The 19,145-nt window shown below is 46.5% G+C and overlaps 5 protein-coding genes across 5 annotated transcripts; 3 read left to right on the top strand and 2 right to left on the bottom strand.

The window, feature by feature from the left end:
- Positions 1 to 911: 911 nt before the first annotated feature.
- Positions 912 to 1,974, bottom strand: N7443_005318 (alpha/beta fold hydrolase; the record flags this gene model as incomplete). The annotated part of the gene is made up of 3 exons (XM_056885374.1): positions 912 to 1,088; positions 1,189 to 1,545; positions 1,612 to 1,974. 3 exons carry the CDS (start codon positions 1,972 to 1,974, stop codon positions 912 to 914), a joined length of 897 nt encoding a protein of 298 aa, XP_056740822.1.
- Positions 1,975 to 5,436: 3,462 nt separating this feature from the next.
- Positions 5,437 to 5,922, top strand: N7443_005317 (uncharacterized protein; the record flags this gene model as incomplete). Its single annotated transcript, XM_056885373.1, has 1 exon — positions 5,437 to 5,922. One exon carries the CDS (start codon positions 5,437 to 5,439, stop codon positions 5,920 to 5,922), a length of 486 nt encoding a protein of 161 aa, XP_056740821.1.
- A 682-nt stretch (positions 5,923 to 6,604) lies between these two features.
- Positions 6,605 to 13,843, bottom strand: N7443_005316 (non-ribosomal peptide synthetase; the record flags this gene model as incomplete). Its single annotated transcript, XM_056885372.1, has 3 exons — positions 6,605 to 6,787; positions 6,843 to 13,409; positions 13,463 to 13,843. The coding sequence occupies 3 exons, from the start codon at positions 13,841 to 13,843 to the stop codon at positions 6,605 to 6,607; spliced, it is 7,131 nt and encodes a 2,376-aa protein (XP_056740820.1).
- A 627-nt stretch (positions 13,844 to 14,470) lies between these two features.
- Positions 14,471 to 16,119, top strand: N7443_005315 (cytochrome P450; the record flags this gene model as incomplete). Its single annotated transcript, XM_056885371.1, is given in 4 exon segments — positions 14,471 to 14,587; positions 14,655 to 14,869; positions 14,888 to 15,278; positions 15,331 to 16,119. The coding sequence occupies 4 exon segments, from the start codon at positions 14,471 to 14,473 to the stop codon at positions 16,117 to 16,119; spliced, it is 1,512 nt and encodes a 503-aa protein (XP_056740819.1).
- An 805-nt stretch (positions 16,120 to 16,924) lies between these two features.
- Positions 16,925 to 18,369, top strand: N7443_005314 (uncharacterized protein; the record flags this gene model as incomplete). Its single annotated transcript, XM_056885370.1, has 5 exons — positions 16,925 to 17,119; positions 17,177 to 17,303; positions 17,361 to 17,484; positions 17,543 to 17,994; positions 18,056 to 18,369. 5 exons carry the CDS (start codon positions 16,925 to 16,927, stop codon positions 18,367 to 18,369), a joined length of 1,212 nt encoding a protein of 403 aa, XP_056740818.1.
- Between the last annotated feature and the right edge of the window lie 776 nt (positions 18,370 to 19,145).

Here is a 19,145-nt window from a genome sequence, read left to right as displayed (position 1 = left end):
AGATACCCCACTTGCACACGCCTTAAATATTAGTTGTGTATTGTAGGCGGCTTTCGAAATAACCATCTCTTGGCGATATTGTTCTGTGCGTTTTTCGCTGTGTTTTGCGGTTCTCCTTGTGTCTTCATTGAGGGTCTTTCGCCATTCTTGCGCCCACATTTCCTGTCGACTGAAGTCAACCACCAAAGCCAACACCGCAAATATCTCCAATGGGCGAAACCGCATTATTCCCCGAGGAGGCCTGGATCTTCCCTCAATTCCCGGACCTGCCCCCGGACCTGCGTCTATTATGGAGTTACCGCCTCCCCCATCGCGCTGTGGAGCTGGATACTTCTACTCGCGCTATAGGGCCACCATTACCCTGTGGACTAATCTTGACCTCATTTTCGAATGATAGGCTACCATTTATCTCTCGTGTATGCCGCGAGTCACGCGCTGTGACTTTGTTAAGCCGCTCCATCATTCCGTGCGAAGAGGTCCGAGGGGGCTCTTTTATCAGCGAAAACCTTCACTTTATTGGAGGGTACGAAAAGGAGTCTCTCAGGAAAATGCCTAGTTGGATTGATGTAGTTCGGACAATTAAAATACACACAAGCAATGAATACGCCGACAAGACAGGTCTTTTTGGACTATTAGGTGACGAGTCAGTACAAATGGTTAATGTCTCTGACGAGGACAGAGTCAAGGCTTTTCTTGACTTCGTAGAGGAATCACAGCAAAGGGGACGTATCCGTCAATATCAATATTTCTTCATGCTTCTTTCTCGTCCTATAGATATATGTCCACTACAACAATTAGGTAGCTCAATTTAAAAAATTTGGCATTGAGAAGATAATAGAGGAAGCCAAACATCAGGCATAGAGATAACCACTGGTCGATATTCAACAGAAACACGCGTCAATAGTCAGATCTTATGCGCTATACTTGTTCACAAACTGAATCAACGCCTGGTCCACTTCTTTGGGATGTGAAGCACTTAAGAAATGAGCACCATTTTGAACAGTTACAAGGCGCGCGTCAGGAGAGTTCACAAATAACTTGATCTCGCGCTCGGCGTTGGTCAGGGAGTAGACTACATCTTTAGTTCCCTGCACGAACGGTAAGTTAGTGATGAATATAAACGTATTTATGTTCTTAAATACAAAATCAAGACTTTGGCGAATGAGAAAGAAAGATGCAATAACTTACATGCAACCACATCACGGGACAATGCACATCAAAAAGCCTCGGGTGCAGCCCATCCCGATCCCTCAAGTTTATAGCTGCCATGCGAAGGCGACGCCGGCCATCGTCGCCTAAATAATTCTGGCGGATGGTATTGCGCCAGAAATTGCGAACATCAGCAGGACAGTCATCTTTACCGAAGCCGATGTCGATCAAGAAATCGCAGTATTCTTGATCGGCCTCAAACTGAGGTGTGGGCTGTTGAGAAGTCCACTTCTCAATAGAGGGAGTTAATAGGCTAGGCGCGTCCCAGCAATCAAGACTGCGGGTTATGTCGGTTTCAGAATCCATTGACGTGCCTAGGGGGATGATGCCAGAAATCTCAATACCCATTTGTTAGCATAATATTTTTCTAGAATGACTCAACGTTGTAAGGATTATATCCACCTTGTCCGGCCGCATCAAGGCCATCCGCACTGTGATCCAGCCGCCTTGACTTGTGCCGAGTACAAAAGCCTTCTTGATATTCAGGGCATCAAGGACTTGCAGGTTCATCTCAGCCGTATCCCAATACGTCCAATTTTCGCGCTCAGTGCGTGTCTGGCCATGGCCGAGAAGCTCGATGGCAAGCAGATTCATTGTGTCGGTCAGCTCCTTGTTTGCGTACTGCTGGCGGTAAAGCTCTGACGACGTGGTAAACGAATTGACGAGAACCAAAGTTGGCTTGGTCGGATCGTAAGGTCGAGACATTTGGTAAGATGCCTCGATACCACCAAGGTGGGGGACATGTACGATTTTGGTGCTAGACATGACGATGGAGAAGTACAAAGAGCAGTTTTTATGACGAGCAGCAAATCAAGTTATAGATAAGAAGTGATTGTTCTCAAAGTTGCGCCAAAGAGCCTTGAATCCGAAACGCCATCGGACGGGCTAAACTACAAGGCTATATAAGCTACCGTCCACGACTGATGATCTCATGCTTAAGTCATGCGTGTGACCATTCCGTAACTCCGGGTAGCTCGACACGTCGGTTCTGCGGAGTAACTTGGTTAAACCCGCTTCAGTGGCTCATATTCTGCTCCGCTTGTTTATCTCCCCGCTCCGCTTGCTTATCTCCCCGCTCCGCTTGCTTATCTCCCCCCCCAGTTGCCTGTATCACCGCACCAGTTGCTCATATTTACGCTTTAGTTGTTCATATTTATCACTAGCCAAATTAAAAAACATTACCATCTCAGTTATCTGTCTTACATAGACTGCGCCAAAACCCAACCCAATCCAATGGGATTTAAATCTGAAACTGAAAACCTACAAATCCATTTCTACATAAATTCAAGGTCAGTCGCTTAGTAATCATACAGGGTATTCTTTAATTAATTAATATTGTGATAACACGGCCTTGTATGGGGATACGAACGGTCACGTTACCCTACTTTTTCTGCCATACGGCACCGCCCTTAAGGCATATTTCTATCCTTTCGTACACTTACTTAGCAATACACACCTTTCCACCTCCAGAATCTCACTATATACGCCCGCGAACGTCGACGAGCTTTTGAAGCAAGTATCCTCAATTAAAGCTTTCTTAAAACGATACTCAAAAAGCCCGCTATCGCCTTCGCAAACCGCGTTAAACCAGCTTATTAAAGGCTATCAGATCGCAATACAAAACAGTATCCTTCTCGAGCAAGAAAATAAGTAACTACGTGCCGCAAACGCTACGCAAAAGCAAAAACGTGCTTATAAGAATAGATAGATAGCCCACGATAACGGTCTATCCGTACGAGAAGTATTAGAGCTCAAGGAAGCTCATAAAGAGCCCCCTTAGGTAATACTAGCTCCACTAAGCCTACTACCGCGGGACACACCAGCACCGAAGACGCGTCGTCTACCCCAATGCACTAATTGCGGAGTAATCGGACATAGAAGGAATACCTATAAAGCTAGAGATTAATCAATATAAAGGCGTTGTGGTTGATTAATATGCATAAAAGTGTAGAAAATTTGGGTGGGTGCGTCACTCGCTTGGGCGCGTCACTCGCTTGTGAACCACGTTAGTGGTGGAACGCATAACATAATGAATACAGTTGCGGCCTGAGGTGTCACGAATATTTTGGGTGTAAGCAATGGATGGCCTAAGTCGAAAAACCGTACGGCCTCATTTATGATTGCTGCGCTCAGGATTGCCCGTACGGTCCCACGACCCAACCCGTACGACACTTATGATCTCCACTAGGACGACCTATACTACGTGTTGTGTGTGTGTGTTGTCTGTTGGTTGTTGTTGTCCAGTCTGCGTTGCCAGACAGCTATCGAGCCATCCCCATTTCATTATGTAATCTAGAATCCCCCTAACGTGGTCGGTAAGCGAGTGGTCCATGTAAGCTAGTGGCCACCCGCGAAACACCATAGTTAAGGCCATATTTTACAACTTCATATTCCAAAAACTATGACTTTTTGTTAAATTTTCTTGTTATGAGCTACTATCTATTCTATATTAAGGATATATATAGGGTCTTTCAATGTTTTAAATCACGGTCAGCATCAGAAATATATATTATTAGCCATCAGGGTGGTATTTTTTGAATCAAACACTTATATATTTAATTTCTAGTCGATATATGCTGTTTTACGTACCAAGAAACATTAACATGCTAAGGGCCAGGCAAGGATAATGTATAATTATTAATATCTTGAAGTTGTACAATATGGCCTTAACTATGGTGTTTCGCGGATGGCCACTCGCTTACATGGACCACTCGCTTACCGACCACGTTATAAATTGCAAGAATCAGGGGTAATACAGAAACAGAGCTTTTGATATCGTTGATTGGTTGCATATAAAACATTCCGATATACAGTACCTGCCTGAGGCAGGCATATCCTGCACGGATATGCACTGTAAAATTACAACAGTTTCTAATCGCATTTCACCATCTATTGGTAGAGCTGTATCTGCCTCTTCGGTCATAATATATCTGTCCCGTACGGTCTCATTGCTAAACCATTGCTTTCTCCAGTCATAGAGCTTACAAGGCGAGACAAAGTCTGAACGACGGCATCGATATATAAGACTCCAATCTCGATACCTGCTTTTAGTAAGAAAGTTTAAATAGCCTCGTTCGCCATGGAGCGAAAATCTGGTTCTCCAGAACTATTCACACTCAAACAAAGGGGCCATTGCTTTTGATGAAAGCCCAAGCGCGAAGAATTCAGTGGTAGAGAGATATTGAGCGATAATAAGGCGAAATTCGATGGGAAGCAAGGGAAAACAATCGGTCTGGGAGGTTATGTCAAGAAACAACTTTGTGCCACAAGGCATCCGGTTGTTCTTTCGGAGCTTGCGTAATTGAATAAATGATCTGATTCCTTCATAATTCATTGTTTTGATTGCTGAACGGAAATTTGGAGGGCGACGGTAATCTTGAATAATCTGTTAATTATATAACATTTTTGAGGACAATGAAACTCCCTTGCCTTGGAGTTCTTTATATCTCGGGATTTGTGTTATTTGTAGTACCCTAATCAGTTTGTCAAGACGAGGAAGGTGGTCGAAATGTTTCATCAGTCTGTGCCAGCAGAAGTCGTGAACTAAAAGGATGTTGTCTGCGTTTAAATGAATAAGACGTATCGCAATTTTGATATGCTACATACCAGGATATTGTGGGAGCTCTGTCGCTGCTCTGAAGGTTCGAACTGTAAAGGAAGGCCAAGTCAATTTTTTTATTATTCTAGAAAGATCCCATTTATACACCGCGGGTATCTATTGAGATAATCCACTGGATAAGAGAATCTTCCTCGATTTGCGATAGTTTATGGCCATTTAGACGAGTTTCAGCGCGATTTGTAGTCCCGCGTAGTCGACGCGTGAGCGTAGAACAAGGCACTTGAAATTGATCTGCAGCCTGCCGTATAGTGCCAATTTCTTTGCTTTTGATAGCTTATATAGCAAGTAGGGGGCGGCCTTCTTGCTGGATAGAATCCTGGCTTGATCCGATACGATTTGGACGCATGGTGGTTGATAGAAGACAGATTGACGCGGTAGGACGCGAAAAAGTGGTTGGGTGGCCCACTCGGTGGTGTGGCCCACTCGGTGATGAATTACGTTATGCAGTCGCTTCCTTTCTATCCAGGCATCCTGACCTAAACTCAAACTAATCTGATCCAGCTGTTTGGACGCGATTCTTTCCTTTTTTTGCCGAACTACAAAATTTGCTGCACGAAGACAAAGTCATAGGCACCATATCTCGGGTGTTCGTCGACTTCGGGCTGGAAATGCCCCTCTCAAGTCTACCGCCTAAATCGCGCACTGCAGACCCTTTGCTTGGCGCCGGTGCCCTTCTCGACATCGGAATTTACCCTCTCACTTGGGCTTCGCTGATTTTGGATCACCTGAGGCAAGCCTCATCCCCGGAAAAGGTCGAGGAGCCCGAAGTTGTGTCAAGTATGAGCTTTTGCAACGGAGCCGATGAAATGACCAGTGTCATTTTGAACTACCGGACGCTGAATATCCAGGCTATATGCACCGCAAGCTACTGTTTCCGATCAGGCTCAGAGTTTTGTCGTATTGAGGGTTCAGAGGGTAGTTTTTCTGTTGGAGGCGTCGCTGCGTCAAAGCCGCAATTCTTGGTCATCCGAAAGAAAGGGGAGCAAGAAGAAAGAAAAGAGTTCAAAACAGAGGGCTGTGGCTTTTGGTACGAGCAAGATACCGTGGGCAAAGATCTACTGGTAGGGAGAAAAGAGAGCTCTGTTATGCCCTAGCAAGAAACATTGCGCCTCATGATGTTGATGGACCAAATCCGAGCCTCGAATGGCTTGAAGTAAAGTCAAGATGAGCAGCTGGGGGTCAAATAAGGGGTGATGACTCCAACTCGGATTTTGGATTCATATTTTACCTTTCGTTTGGGACCATGATGATCTCCAGAGTCCAGCTACGAGGATCGCCAGGTTATCCACGAACGAAAGGTTTTGGCTGAGCTCGGATTCGCGATTGCCTTTTTTGGTTGCCCATTTCCGAAAACCATAAGTACGGCGAAAAATAGAGAGAACTGGATCGAAGCAATATTCACGGCCCATTAAACAGATTACCGCCTCCCATTTCGGCCTTTTCGGGATGTCAAGTGTAGAGGATGAAGTGGCCTTGTGCATGGCAGTTTTTGTAGAGAAGACCATATATAATGCCTTGTATAAGACCATTTTAGCCTCCATACTAGATGGCTGATAGAGTATAGACAGGAAGCAAAGTGCGTATAAAATTTATTGCTTTCTGATTTACATACAGTATGAAGACGTAGAAAGACTGCGTTGTATTAGAATTGAGGACTTTAATATATATAGAGCCCTTAATGCGTAATGACATGACGAAAGAGCGCGATAAAAACGACCTAAACGTAGATTTGCAGGAGAAGAAGTCAAGCCCTATCTGAATCTTTCATGGCAATCCCTATGATTCAATGCTGATCACCTTTCTCAGTGGCTCTGTCGCACTCTGCACAATAAGATCGACATGATCAATGAGAAGATTCAAGATACTTGAGGCATACTCCTCCGATGCTGTTGATGTCCAGTAGCGGAGTTCAATTCCAATTTGGGAGGGAGAGGGAGAGACGGCAATGCAAAAGTCATACTGATCGAGAACTCATTAGTCTCTTTGTATCCTTGATTCAATTACGGACACTCACCTCCGTTGGATCTTCTAATTCAAGGAGCTTGATCTCGATCTCGCTGGCCGTGTGTCTTTCTCCGTGCGAATGTGTAGAGACTTGATTCTGCACCGTCAAGATGGTATTGAAAGGTAGCTGGTCACTTTTTGAAGCTTTTGTGTCTGAGTTGTGAACCATCTCTGGCATGGAACAATTCTGGTGATCATTTCGACTTTGAATTGCGTCTTGATTCTGGTACAAGGTGTCGAGAATTGTACAGTCGGGATCGAAAGAGAATCGACACGGTAGTATGTTGAAAAATGAGCCAACTATGTCCCAGAGTTCGATTTGGGAATTCTCGCGTCCTGAGGTGATTGTGCCGAAGCAGACATCATGGGAATTTGTGAGATTGGCCAGAGTCAATGCCCATGCCAGTTGGAAGATATTCGTGACTGTGAGACGGTTGAAACGCCAGAAAGCGTCGAACTCTTTGAATTTTGCTAGCGAGAGGCTTCGACTCTGGGTGCGATGCTTGGATTGAGGAAGTATGTTTTCCAGGGCCTGTGTGGAGGGAAGTCGAGACAGGTGAGACGAGTAATCACCATGAAGTACCAGTGCCCAGTACTTTAGAGACTTCGTGTGAAGTTGATGGTCGAGATGAGAAAGGTATTCTCTGTAGGTGACAGCGATCTTGGGTAGCGTCTGACCATCGAGCAAGACAGAAAGCTCCTTTATTAGAATTGACATGGAAAAAGCATCGATAAGAGCGCCTCCCGTTTCTAACCTCATGAATACCTCTCCAGAGAGGCTTTGACCGATGAAAAGCCGATGTGGAGGTGACAAGTGCCAAGATTTAACAGGCTCAAGTTTCCTCAACTCGGACAGTGCATTCTCGCTAGGCGGAAGGACAAGGACCTGCGCTGTTCCCTGGTTGAGAGTAACGTGCAGCCACTTTGCGTGAACATTTGGGTCTTTCAAGAGAACCGTACGCAAGGCAACGTGGCGCTGGACAAGTTGATTCCAAGCGTGACTCACTTCGTTTGCACTCACTGAGCCCACAGGAAGAATTTGAAAGATAGCCGTACTTGTATTCTCGAGGTTATAAAACTCCAACACGCCGCTATGAGCATTGGAGGCCGGATATACGCCCTCGATGGAATCTGATTCCAGCAAGTTCAAACGTGACCGGATAATTTCATACTCTTGAGCGGCATTCCCAAGAGGCATAAACGTAACTTCACTCTTACCTTGATTGTGTGTACTAACGTCTGTATCGTAGGCGCACTCCGGAGAGTGCTTTTGGACAGTATTGAGATGGGCACAGAGCGAGGACACGGTGTCGTGTGAAAGAATATCCGACATGGAGATGGTTATATTGCTCTTCCGACACAACGTGAGAACTCGTATGGCACTGATTGAATCGCCTCCTAGGGCGAAGAAGCTGTCGTCTACCCCAATAAGTTCGCGTTTCAGCGCTAAAGCTTTAGCAAAAATCGACTGAATGAACCGCTGTTGATCATCTTTTGGTTCAGTCTTCGTTGTGGCCAAGCCGCCCAGATACATTTGCAATGTTTCCTTTCCGAGCATCGACGCAGCTTTCCTCAGTGTCTTGCGATCCACTTTGCCACTTGGACCGAGTGGTACACACGATAGCTCCAGTATATAAGATGGAATCATATACGACGGAAGGTGCTGGCTGAGATGTTTCCTCAAGCCGTCCAGGAAGCATTGATTCTCTGTTGACGGTGGGATGAAGAATCTTTGTTTGCCATCGAGATCAGGTGTGATCGCTACCGTCGTCTCTGCCGTTGTTGTATTATAGGCGAACATTACCAGGCTGGATGTATGGATGCTGTGGAATTCTACCAACTCTGCAATGACCGCACTGCCCTGTTGGTAGCTCTCAGCACAATGCTCAATCTCGTGGAGTTCGATCCGCTGTCCATGAAGCTTGACCTGAGTATCTTTTCTACCGATTAAAATCAAAGACTTATCAGGGTTTAATATGGCAAGGTCTCCGGTTTTGTACAATCGAGAACCTCGCAAGAAAGGAAATTGTTGGCTCCAGGCAGGGTCGAATATAAAGGCACATTCCGACTCTTCGGGTCGATTGATATAGCCTCTCCCAACAAGAGGACCACTGATCAGCAATTCTCCAACTGTGCCTATGGGTCGAAGTTCATCATGGTTATCTGGGTCGATAATCCAGTAGGAAGCGTTCGGGGATGATCCAACGTTGGTCAGATCCGAAGTGGAACTCAATCGAGCTGTTGTTGCCGAGTACATGGTACACTCTGCCGGTCCATATGATTGATGCAGTCGAACCCGCGAGGCCCACGTTGCTAGGTCCGAGACCGAGGGTGACTCACCACCGAGGATCAATGTCTGAAGAGTTGGTACCTTGTCTGGTGATATGGTCCGCACCACTGAAGGGGTTAACATGGCCATGTTAACCCGCATCATTGTCATCGTGTCTGCAAGATCACTCATGCGCTGGGTTTCTGAGGGAACACAGACGCACCCCCCTGTACCAAGCATGAATATCACTTCGGCAATGCAAATGTCGAACGCGGGCGAGGCAAAGAGTAAGCACCGAGACGAATTCGTGGCGCCAATGATATCCTTGTGAGCCCAAAGAGTCGAGTAAACCATCCCATGCTCTATTACGACTCCCTTTGGGGTGCCCGTTGATCCAGATGTGAAAGCGATGTACATTGGATCACTGGGATTGACCGATGGTGGAGACCAGGAATCGTAAGCCAAACAACTTACCATGTCAGGTATCACAGGAATGACTTTCATCATATTCTCTGTCATACTTTGGAACTTGCCCTGGGAAACCAGAGAGCATAGAATCATTCTTGCATTGGCATCCCCCAAAATTTGATGCAACCGCTTCATGGGGGACTGTGGTTCCAATAGGACCATAGCAGCCCCTGACATCAAAACACCAAGAATGGCAACAGGAAACAATTTGGAGCGTTCCATACATATCCCGATGACTGCGCCGGGTCTGGCACCCATAGACTGGAGATGACCTGCAAGACCTCGCCCCAAGACGAGTAGTTCTTCATACGTGAGAGACCCATCCCATGCGCAGACGGCTTCTGAACTCGGTTGTGTGATACTAAATCTCTGGATCACATCATTGAGGCACTCTTGCTGTATATGAATCTGTTTGTTGATTTCTGCCATTTGCTGCCATGATCGAGGTGGAAGAAGCCGCAGGTCTCTGATTTTACTTTTGGGCTTCTGAAGCACATGTTGCAATGACGTTTCGAAATGATCTAAAATTGTTTGGACGTGGTAGGGACTCAGAATCTTGCCATCAAAGAAAGCTTTGATTTCCAAGAAGTTGCGTCGTTGTTGGGCCACAATTGAAAGGGGGTAGGATGCAAATTTCATGTCTTGATCCTCATTTTCAGGCAAGTCAATCAGAACTGATGAGGAACTTTGAGTAGGGTGGAGCCGAATTGTAAGGAGGTACTGAAAACTGCAAGCAAGGGCCGCTTCTGGACTTGATTCCGCGATGAACCTGAGACCATTATGCTCAAATGGAATGATGGAGATGTCGTGCTCTTGGAGCTGAGATAACATTTCTTCGACTGATTTCGAGGAGCTCAGCTGTGTCCTGAAAGGTAAGGTGGTAAATGTTGGGCCAGTGATGTGATCGATTTCTGGGATAGGAGCGTTCCTGCCAGAAACAGTCAACCCATATATGACATCGTTAGATTTTGTTTGAGAAGAGATGACCAGTGCCCACGCCAATTTGATCTGGTTAGCAAGTTTCCAGTTGATGTTCAACTTGGCTAAGGAGACTTCATGCTTTCTCACAAGCCAATTTGGTGCGGTTGGTGGTCGCCGGGATGAGAGTGGAAAAAAGTGTTCTTGAAGATTACTGAACTCTTGCTTCCAGAAAGCGCGGCTCTTTTCGATGTCAGTTGTTGAAAGGTATTTGATATACCGAGCGAACTGAGGCCGCGGCGGAGGTGTAAGTCCTTCATAAAAGCGATCTAAGTCCTGAAGTAGCTGTTTATAGCTCCATCCATCAAACAGAACATGGTGAATTGTAAGAATGAATAGGACACGTCTGCCTGAACCTCGCTCAGCATGGATCCTCAAGCGTGCCAGGGGGGTCCCCAAGCCCATGGGCTGGTCATCGTCGGCGAATGATTTGTCCTTGAAAAACAAATCCGCTTTCGTGACGACCTGCATCATGTTTCCAGACTTCTCCAACACAATACGAGTTCGTAAGATTGGATGTGCCCGCCAAAGCTGTTCCCATGCGGCATGAATCTGGACCAGGTTCGTTGAAGGAGCCGCTGAGAACTGAAAGGTACCCATAAAGGAGCCGGGGCTCTTTATAGACAAGTACATGAGACCTTCCTGCAGAGGTGTACATGGATATATATCATCGATCTGACTCTCTGGTATCTGACATTGTTCAGTGGCCGCGCTTACACTCTGATCAGCGTCAACCAACAGCGAGAAGGGAGGGATGACCGGGGTTTCTGCGGTCTCCATGGAGCATTGAGCAATCAAATGAGCTGTCTGAGAGTACATGACGTCTGCAACGGTAACCTCTAAACCTTGGCTTCTTGCGCGAGAGACAAGTTCTACGGCGGCTAACGAATTTCCTCCTAGCTCATAGAAGCCGTCATGTCTGGCAATACTTTGTTCAGGGCAGCCCAAAATTTCGGCAAATAATGACCTCAAAGTATCCTCTTTTGCTTGAAGACCTGGATTGAGAGTATCAACCCTTTGATTGGTCTCCTTTGAGGAATCGTGTCTGGCAGCGGATGAAAATGAAGGACTTGAGCCTGCTCCAAGATCAACCAACGCCCGTCGATCGAGCTTTCCTGTTCTGGTCAAAGGGTAATGATTGACCCAAGTGTATTTAGTTGGGACCATAAAGGCAGGCAGGCGATCTTGAAGCCAGCATTTCATGTTCGTGGATATGGTGCGCATGGCACTATCTGGATTAACAACGTGACTGCTCGAGGAGCCAGGCATGGCATTGGCATCCGAGGATGCAAGGAACAATGTAAGAAGCTTGCCTGCGCTGCTACCATCCACTTGTATCACATCGACGACTGTAATCGGTTTCTCTGGAAACTTGGAGGCAACATATTCAATCTCTTGCAAGTCAATACGCTGACCGTGAAGTTTAACCTCTCGATCTTTCCGTCCGACGTATCGCAGTGTACCATCTTCGATATTATATCGAACAAGGTCCCCCGTCTTATAAAATCTCTCACAATCGGGAACTCCAAACTGCGCTGCCCAACGGGGCTTTCTAATAAATGACGTCTGGCGAGGGTGATTGAGGTAGCCTCGAGCCACGGTCGGTCCACTAATGAGTAATTCACCTATGGCGCCCAGTGGCTCAAGCTGTTCATGGTCGCAAGGATTCACAACCCAACAGTGACTGCTGTATGAGCGCCCGATATTATGTGGATCATCCAACCTCGCATGGTGCTGAATAGTGGTCACCACGCTGCATTCGGCAGGACCGTATGCATTTAAGAGTTGCACGCGGTCTGCCCATTGCCTGACATGATCCTGTGACATCGCTTCACCGACCAGTAGGACTGATTTGACGTCCGGTACCTGCTCGGGCTTGATGAATCGTGCAACAGATGGGGTCAGCTCTAGCCAGTTTGCCCGCAAAGCGCAGATCGCGTTTGCCAAACCATTTAGCCGCTGCTCATCGGAAGGAATACAGACACATCCTCCGGCAATCAAAGTCATGAGCATCTCAAGAATACAGCTGTCAAACCCATAGGAAGCGAATTGGAAAGCACGAGTATGTGTGTTTAGGCCTTGGATTGCATTTTGTGCAAGTGCATTTGCGCAAAAGGACTTATGCTCAATCACAATTCCCTTGGGCTTTCCTGTGGACCCAGATGTGAAGGCAATATAAGCAGCATTTGATGGCTTGACGCATGTTCTCAGGACTTTATCATCACCCTCCTGAGATTTATCTCCAGGGACCACAACTGCCTGTTGACAAAGTCGACTGCCCAATTTATGCAGTAAACGGGAGACGACGACAACTGTCGCCTGAACTTCAGAGCAGATTTCCATCAGACGAGTCTCAGGATGGGAAGGGTCCAACAGAACAAAAGCACCTCCTGCTCTCAGCACTCCTAGCATGGCAACCGCCGTCCACCGCGACTTTTCGAAGCAGAGCGGCACAACTGACTCTGGACCGACCCCAAGAAAGCGTAGTTGGATACTGATTGCCGTTGAAAAACGATCGAGCTCGCTATAAGTAATGGATCCATCCCAGGCATATAGCGCTTCAGCATCAGGCTGCGCGCGGCAGTTTTCCAAGATCAGTGTGTGGATACAAACGTTCGGTCTTGAAAGTGAGTAACGGTCATTCCAACTATCAATCAAGTTCCTGCTATAAGAGCCCAGGAAATCTACCTCTATCAGAGGCAAGTATGGGCTTAGAACTCTCTGTTCCAGGATACAGACCAAAGCAGCCAACTGTGCGCAGGCTGAATTTTGTGTGAGAGTAGCTCTGGAGTATTGCATGTACACTCGAGCGGGTGAGATACTGCAGTCCAATAAGAAAAGGATTCGGAAACCATGTGGTAACTAGGTGACTATCAGTCTTTTGTCCGATGGACACATACTAAGCATCTACTCACAGTCATTGACCCGTCAATAGAATCATCATCCCATCTCATGACCAAAGCCGTCATGGCGTCAAGTTCGGCGAGACCCTCCGTCGGTTGTTTCTCAGCTGCATATAGTAGGATGCTATCAGGGTCTTCTGATAAGGTCCAGGCCTCTACATGCGGAACAAATCTTGATAATTTGCGAGATCGATTGCTGGGAGAGACTGCTGGTTTTTGAAGCATTGCAATTTTGGTATTTCGCACACCTGAGATTCGCGAAATCAACACGATCCATGCTGCCTTGAATAAATCAGCTTCGAGAGTAGAGTTTCCTCTCTCGGTCGACCATGCCGTTAATGTTCCCTCACTCAAAGCGAGAGAAATAGTATCAAGATCATGAGAAAGGTTCATGGTGACGCTGAGAACAAAGTTCAGGACAAGGTAAGTCCCGAACCATTCGTTTCTTCACGGGAGTAAATAAATCCAACAAATATCTCAGGTGAAGGATCTGGCCCCCGTGTGGTTAATTGAGCCAACCCATGGAATCCCTCCCCTACTCCACATTCTCCGTTTGCCAGGAATTCGTCATTAGTACTGCGATCTTGATTTGGAGTGGATGCTGCCTGGTCACCTAGTACGCCAATTATTTGACCGCACCTAGAAATCTTCCCGCCCAGTCCTTGCATAAGAATATCAGATCAATGTTTTATAAGGCAGAACATAATACTACCCTACAGCTTAGCCCTTGCATATGGGCTCCACATGACCCCCATGTACGAAGGAATGCACCCAGGCTTGTACGAGTTGGTCTGCAATATACTGAATGGAGTCATGTCTACAGTACTGAATGTAGCTTCTAGCCAATTGCTGAACAAACTCATTTTAGTCAGACAGATCAGTGAGGCCGAGACTTGGCTTGTTAATCATGCGAGGGAAATATTCCCTTACAAAGGGTTTGAAACGACGTTGTATTTCAACTCCCTCCCCGTGTCGAAATAGCCATTTGCTAATTCGATCACTCGGTTCCAGGCTCACAAAATGCCATATCAGTTGTCCTTTTTTATACAATTGGCATCTGCCTCGATCTCGGTGGTATTGTGGCGCGCATTTCAGCCAAAAACCTGGGCCAATCGTTTGGTATCCAAGGTGGTCAATGTTTGTGCTGTTCCGAGCAAAAAATTCCTAATATGAGCTAATCTTGAGGGGTTATCTCTTATTCTAGTGCTTTTTGCTCTGGTGGTATCCTATCTATTCAGTAGACGGCCAAACACTCATCCCGACATGTCCATACCAATTCCCGGATGGCGGAGGGAGCATCAAATTTCTTGAAGGGCAAAGCATCTCCCGTCAATGGGCGGAAAGCTATGGACCGATCTATCGCATATGGGTTGGTCTCACACCTGAAATGTTGGTTATGGCCCACCACCTTCGGACGGAGTTCTAATAGATATCAAGCATTTTGACGCGAGCGGACGAGATAAAAACGGTTTTCAAAGATTCCGGAAATCACCAGAAAGCTTCAAACCTAAACGGCGGATGGGTCATGGGCGACCTAGTTGGGGACGGTGTGGGTCTTATTAGCCAAGAACACTGGAAACGAGTCCATGCTGTGGTCTCACCACCTTTTGCCCGAAAGCCTACGGCATACGTTCCATTCGTCCAGGCGCGGATTACTCGGCACTTCAGAGATCTCTATCGGGAATATGAACGCGGACAGTCACTACGAATAAAGCCTGCTGAAGATCTTAAACTCCTGCCTTTCTGGGTTATAGGTGATCTCCTATACGGGGAGTTATCTCCAAAAATGGTGGAAGAACTCTTGCACATTACTGAATTGCGGACGGATGTGTTCCAATATGCTTTCAAGGGGGGGCTTATCACTCTTCTCTATAAGCAAGTTATTCTCACCGAGCCTAAGGAATAAGCTGTACGTTTTCCACACTCGCTGGGCCAGTTTCAATCGACAGGCATATCACAATGCAAGGAAAAGTAATAAAGCCTCCGATTGTGCTATTGTGCCGTTGTACGCAGCGGTTGAGAATGGCCAGATCACCTCAACCGAGTTGATGCATACATTGGACGAGGCTCTCTTCGCGAATATCGACGTCACCATCGGCAGCTTCTCATGGATCCCGTCGTTTCTAGCTGAAAACACCGCTTTACAGAGCGAGCTTAGGACGGAGATATCTGAGGCGCGATCTGAAAAGTCTCAAGATTCCTGGACAAAATACATTGCGAGTACTTCTACTCTATTAGCCAGCTGCATCAGCGAATCGGCGAGATTGAAGCCAGTCACCAACTATACCTATGCGCAATCAATGCCCACGGACCGTGAGGTTGGTGGGTATCGCATCCCCAAGGGGACGTACATGGTTGTCGACACAAATGCATTGAACATTTGGGATGACGCTTGGGGCTCCGATAAAATGAGCTTCCGGCCTCGAAGGTTCTTGGAGGAATCCAAGGCGAACTTTCGATATCGCTTTTGGCGTTTTGGCTTCGGGCCTCGCCAATGCATCGCACAGGCGTTAGCAGATACGATCCTGAAAGTACTCGTTGCATATACAGTCGAGCATTATCTTCTGAAGTCCCCAGGTCAATGTGTCAGGAACCAAACTGAGCTTCAGAAACGAGCAGACGCATGGTTCAAGGTCGCCGAGCAGGAGATTATCTTGGAGCCTATTTAATTATTTCCTCATTTTCAAGTTTTATTGTCGTGATACAAGATTGGAACTAGGCAGGTTTAGGGAGAATATACCTGGTATAACTTTCTTGAATTCAATGATTCTTTTCAGATGCCTTGATATTTCACCGTCAGTCAAAAGGGCTTTCCTAGAGCCATTCTTTTCTGTAATTAACACAGTTTCTTTTCGGAAATTCAAATGTCTGACCACCTGCGCCGCGCAGAGTCAAATTACACGTCAAAAGATATAATGTTCTCCGACTAGATATTGTGGAGGACCACGCTATGGCTACAATGCTCCACATATTAATGTTTACGGAACGGCCCTTTAGCTATTCAGGTAGATCAGGAGTCCAAATAACTTGGCAAAAAAAGGCAAATTATCTGCATGGCTCCCTCTGGCGGTGGACATTCGTCATCGCGGTTTTTCATCCCTGTTAATACAGGCTTCGAGGCGGTCTGGCTCATTATCCAAAGCCCGTCGCAGCTCCTTGCATATATTAGAATCGGGGCACGATGCCACACAAGCTGACCTGAATCTATACACACCAGCACACCGCTATTCGGCCTCATCTCGTAGTGCATCTATTGTGATATATCATGTTGCTTTCGGATTTCACTGGAAGACAGTAGCGTAATGCCATTTAGTTGATCCATGGCGTGCGTGGCGGCATTTCGAAGTCAGCCGGTCAATGGTTTATGATCGTCCAGAGTAAGCAGCAAGAGTCTAACCTGTCATTATAAGATAATTTTTATGTTCTATTGTTTCTTGTTGCCCGCGATCGTGCTGCCCAAGGTTCTTCTGTACGATGACGGCTATTGAAAAGACAGATGAGCAGAAGCTCGCTGTTCAGAAAGCTGTTGATGACTTGACTGCCGCATCCCAAAGATATATGATTGATAGTGCTGGGGATGAGGTAAAGGTTGACCTCCAGGCGAAGGCATCAAGTCTGGTTCAAACACTACGGGGCCCTCTTCTGTCGGCCTTGACGCACTTTGAGGATGTCAGTGAGCAGCGAAAAACTAGCAACATGCTACTAGCTAACACTTCCATAAAACAGATCGTCAAAATGGCATCTCTAAGAGCACTCCTTGAGGCAGGGGTTTTCGATGCCATACCTAAAGGAGGGGACACGATGACCGCCAGCGAGATATCTTCACGCACTGGCCTCGACAAAGGCATTCTCAGTATGTGGAACATATTTAAAATCATGATCAAGGATAATCGATGTTAACTTGGGTCAGTACGTTTGATGCGCGCTGTGACTCCCTCAGGCCCGTTCCGCGAGGTGGGTGAAGAAGAGTATGCCCACACCGTTTTCTCTGAAGCATACTTGACAGCAGATATTGGTGGCTGCTTTCCGGTAATGTGAGTATCAATGAGACCAACAGATCTCAAGTATAGTTCCTGTCTTACAAATACACAGGTCGGACTTCATTTTTGCGCCAATCTTGCAAATCTGCGAGTTTCTTCGTCAAAACGATTGGAAGGATAAAATCACGACGCGAAATAATCCATTCACCATGGTACATAATTGTCCAGGACAGACTATGTTCGAGTACCTGTATAAGAATCCAAACCATGTTCCTCGCGTCACCAAGGCGGAAGCGGCAGACCCGGACAAGATCGCCATGGATTTATATCCTTGGGAGAACACCATTGGCGCTGTCTCGCCCAACGACTGTATTGCCATTGTCGATATAGCAGGCAGCCATGGCAATGCACTGAGGCAAATCCAAAAGAATGTACCTGGGCTGAAAGGACGTCTAGTGCTACAAGATCTGAACCCAGTCATTCTCGAACATAGCGAATCTTTGCGCACCGACGGTATTGAATCCATGTCTTATGATTTCCTGCAAGGGACACAGCCGATTCACGGTAAGACAAGTTCTATATGACGCCGGCTAGTGTTGCGATCGTGCTAACAAATCAATTCCAGGGGCCTTGATCTATTATTTCCGACGCGTTTTCCACGACTGGCCAGATTATCCGGAAGGAAATCAGATTCTACAGAACACAGCGGCTTCAATGGACCGTGATCGGTCTAGAATCCTGATTCATGATATCATTGTGCCGGAGGTTGGAGCTACAATGACTCACGCTTGGCAGGATCTTAGTCTATTGGCAATCGGAGGCGTTGAACGTACAGAGAAGAATTTTTCTCGTCTGCTCGATAGTGCCGGTTTGGTGCTTGTAAAGATTTGGAGAAAGCCAGGAGAAATCATGGGCATTGTCGAGGCTCGGCTGAAATGAGAAGGCTAGAAACATTTATAATTTACCAATGAATGAATTTTTCGGGACCACATTTGGTCATATTCATGCTTTTATGTTGTGACGATCGCCGTGTAGACTCTCACTTCTTGTTTGGATATATCTGTCTTTCCCATTTTTCTCAAGAGACTATCCGATTCAGTTCACGAAAGGAACAATAATTTGCTACGAATTTGGTCTTCTGCCATTCTAGTGTAGATACCTTGTACCTATTTTGAGAAAGTGTTCAATTGTTCGAATTGTTCGCTTGCAGCTTTTCTATTACGGCCGAGCTCATCACGTCTAGTGTCTAGAATAGACAGGGAGTAGGTTTATTGGTACCAGGAGGAATACCGCGGCATACCCGATACAGTGTTCTTCCGCTTTCGCTTACCGCCTTTTGTGATATGGTTAACGTACTAGAACTGCTAGTTGAAGTGTGTTACAAAGGCAGTGTTTGTTTACATCGTCGATTGGCTCTATACTGCACATTCCGATGAGTGAGGCAGCCTCACGTAAAATTTACACCGACATTATTGAGGATTTCTCGTGTCCTACGTCCGCCTTACGAGAGTCAGTTGCTTGCCTCATGCTGCTAGCTCGCCTTCTCTCCAGGTAAGACATGATCTTGTCACCCTTGACTGCGTAAGGCTACAAACAAAGACAATATACAAATTCTATGACCTGCTCGTTTTGGAATTGGGTGAGCTTCGCACTTGCTTAGACATTCCGCCAATAGCGGACCTTGCACGTAGAATTACATGCACCTATGCTGTTAC

This window comes from Penicillium atrosanguineum, assembly GCF_028827265.1.
Source record: "Penicillium atrosanguineum strain IBT 20685 chromosome Unknown utg000004l_segment0_segment0, whole genome shotgun sequence".
NCBI classification, from domain to species: Eukaryota; Fungi; Ascomycota; class Eurotiomycetes; order Eurotiales; family Aspergillaceae; genus Penicillium; species Penicillium atrosanguineum.
The sequence above is the reverse complement of the archived record's forward strand: the minus strand, read 5'-3'. Positions and strand labels throughout refer to the sequence as shown.